Below are 3,240 nucleotides of genomic sequence, written 5' to 3'. Positions count from 1 at the left end.
TAAAAGCCATGGAAGGGAAGTTGTCACTAAAGGACAAATAGGAGTGTTCCAGCTCCCAGCCCTGTACCTATGGTTCTAATGTGTCTCCTCCTGCAGCCTGTTCAATCTTCCTAACAGGCCTGCAGTGCAGTAATGAGGAAGCTGAGGTGTCAAAATTTTAAGTTATTTACCAAAGTTATGCAAAGAATTGTTATTGTTGCTGTTGTTCAATCACTAAGTCATGTACAATTGTTTGTGACCCCCATGGACTGTAGCACACCAGGCTCCTCTGTCCTCCACTATGTCCCAGAGTTTTCTCAAATTAATGTCCATTGTGTTGGTAATGTTATCTAACCATCTCATCCTCTGCCTCCCCCTCTCTTTTTGCCTTCAATCTTTCCCAGCATCAGGGTCTTTTCCAATGAATTGGCTGTTCATGTCAGGTGGCCAAAGTAGAATACCTGATCCCAAGGACATTCTCGATTTTTGAAGCCCCAGTCATCCAACCTCAAAAATGAAATTTGTAGGAAGACCCTCTTGGCCTCGATCATATGAGTCTTTTTTTTTTTTTTTTTGCTCACTCATGCATCCACTCATCAATCTTTGAAAGCACCACCAAGCTCCAGGTCCTTCCAAAGCACTGGGATACTCAGACCCTGACTCTGCCCACTATGTTTCATGAGGAGCTTGTGTCCTGACTGTTAAGTCCCACCAGAGCACTCTGCAGGCATTCATCCTTCAGCCCAGCTTGTGTCCTAGTGTGGCCTGTCTGGGTCCTGGTCATATATAACTTGGTACTCTTTGTTCTGGCTCATTTTTTAAAAAAATTTGAGATTGTACCCATGTACCATCTTGTGCACTTTACACACTCTCTGTCTTTGGCATGCTCATTCACACACTCACACCTGACTGGAGAGAGACTGGGTAGGTAACACATGAACCTCTGTCTTTGAACGGAGATGTCCTGTTTCCCAGTTCTGCACTCATTAGGACCACAGCTCTTGTGTGGTTGGCGTGGTTTCCACCTGGACTGATCTCATCTGAAAACAAGCCCCTGGGGGCCTGCTCAGTCCCTGAGGGCCATGCTTCCTCCCCACCTCCTCTGTAATGAGGGATGCAGAATTCATCTGTGAGGTTACCTACACAGATTAAATGGCTCCCCAGTTTCAATTACAAGATTTGGGACAAGTTAAACCACTCCATCTAGGGCTTCCCAGGTGGCTCCATAATAAAGAATCTGCCAACCAATGCAGGAAGCATGGGCTCAATCCCTGAGTCAGGAAGACCACTTGGAGAAGGAAATAGCAACCCACTTCAGTATTCTTGCCTGGAAAATTCCATGAACACAGGAGCCTGGCAGTCTACAGTCCGTGGGTTGGCCAAAGAGCTGGACATGACTTAACAATTAAACAACAACAAACCAACCAACCTTTAAACTTTAATTTTCTCACTTTCAAAACAAGGTAATAAGAAGGACCATCTCCTAAAACTAATGAAATAAAAGGGACTAAGCTCGCACCCTCACTCTCCTCATTCTGGCCTCATCGACATCACCCTGGGCTCTCTCCCCACAGCCTTCTGCTGAAGCTTGATACTGGGAAGGCACTTAACCCCTTTGTGAGGGGAGATACCTCCTCCCTCTCCCTTCACCAGCAAACAGTCCAGCAGAGTCCAGACATTGTGTCCATCCTAAACCTGCATGCAGGTGTTGGGTGTGTGCATGTGAAGTCCTGGAGGAGCTCCTCAACCTTTGGCTCGTGAAGATGAGAAAAGTGCTTATAGCAAGGAAGACCCCACTTGGAGAACTGAGCTCAATGTATGTCACATACTTAAAATAGAAAAGCTACAGTGTGGGCTCTGATCTGTTTTTACTTTCATCCATCAGTGAACAAAAACAATATAGGTCTTAATATAGGGAATTCACTGTAGTTTGTCACAAAAGAAAAATCACACCAAAGGGTCACAGCTGCATTGTTTTCAGCCTACATATATATCACACACACATACATACATACATATATACACACATTCACACTCAAAGTCCAGGTGAAAAATCAGGCAGAAAACTCTCAATTCACTTAAAGAATTTTTGACAGTTAACCAAAGGTGTTATGAAATTAAAATTAGCATAAGCACACAGTTTTCTCTTAATTTAAAAATAAAATATTGAAAGACTTTGGGCAGAGAGTAGTCAAGATGGCACAGTAAGAAGGTCCTGAGCTCACCTTCTCCTACAGGCACAAGAACATTACAACTATTTGAGCCCCTCCTTTCTGCAGCACTCGAGGGACCATGGCCAATCCTCACGTGAGGCAGATCAAGATTAAAACCAGCGTGGTGAAGAGATTGGTCAAAGAAAAAATGATGTATGAAAAAGAAGCAAAACAACAAGAAGAAAAGACTGAAAAAATGAAAGCCAAAGATGGTGAAAATTATGCTATTAAAAAACAGGCTGAGATCCTACAGGAGTCCTGGACGGTGATTCCAGACTGCCAGCGCAGGTTGGAAGCTGCACACACTGATCTTCTGCAATTATTAGAGAGCAAAAAAGACTTGGAAGAAGCTGAGAAATATAAGGAGGCACGTTTAGTACTGGATTCAGTGAATTTAGAAGCCTGAATTTTTCTGTACAGGGTATTTTTTGCATTAAATCCTGGGATCCATTCCACAATTCATTATTTTTGACCACTGCTATGTGTTCAAGTAGTATGAAAATGTGATTCTTTTTATGAAGTGCATATATTTTTCTTTGCCTAATTTAATGTGTCAAATAAATGAGTTCATCTAATAAAATTGCTTCTTTCATACAAAAAAAATTACAACTATTTACAGAGTAACTATCTATGAGAACAACCTGAAGGCTAGCAGAAAAGATCTCCTACAAATAAAGATATAAAGAGGGAACCACAAAGAGGCATGTAGGAGGGGTGGATTCATGGTACAGTCAAAGCCCAAACTCCAGGTGGGCGACTTCCATAAAGAAAGATAATCACAACTGCAGAGGTTTTCTCCAAGGAGTGAGGGGTAGAAACACCCCAGCCAAAGATCCTGCATTGAGAAGATAAGCCCCCAGAAGATCTGGTCTTGAAGGCCAGGGGTTTGCTTTAGGAGAGTCAGAAGCTGTAGGAAATAGAGACTCCACTCTTGAAGGGCAAAATCTCACACTCCAAGACCCAGTGCAGAGGCAGTAATTTTTAAAAAAGCCTGGATCAGATCCACCTGCTGATCTTGGAGAGTCTCCAGGAGGCAGCTAACACTCTC

General features: G+C 43.0%; 1 protein-coding gene across 1 annotated transcript; it reads left to right on the top strand.

Moving 5' to 3' along the window:
- The first annotated feature begins 2,246 nt into the window (after positions 1–2,246).
- On the top strand, positions 2,247–2,786 carry LOC102408414 (tubulin-specific chaperone A). The gene has a single exon (XM_006056961.3). The coding sequence runs from the start codon at positions 2,272–2,274 to the stop codon at positions 2,596–2,598; it is 327 nt and encodes a 108-aa protein (XP_006057023.1). The 5' UTR covers positions 2,247–2,271; the 3' UTR covers positions 2,599–2,786.
- The last annotated feature ends 454 nt before the right edge of the window (positions 2,787–3,240 follow it).

Source organism: Bubalus bubalis, chromosome 2, assembly GCF_019923935.1.
Source record: "Bubalus bubalis isolate 160015118507 breed Murrah chromosome 2, NDDB_SH_1, whole genome shotgun sequence".
NCBI lineage: Eukaryota > Metazoa > Chordata > Mammalia > Artiodactyla > Bovidae > Bubalus > Bubalus bubalis.
The sequence above is the reverse complement of the archived record's forward strand: the minus strand, read 5'-3'. Positions and strand labels throughout refer to the sequence as shown.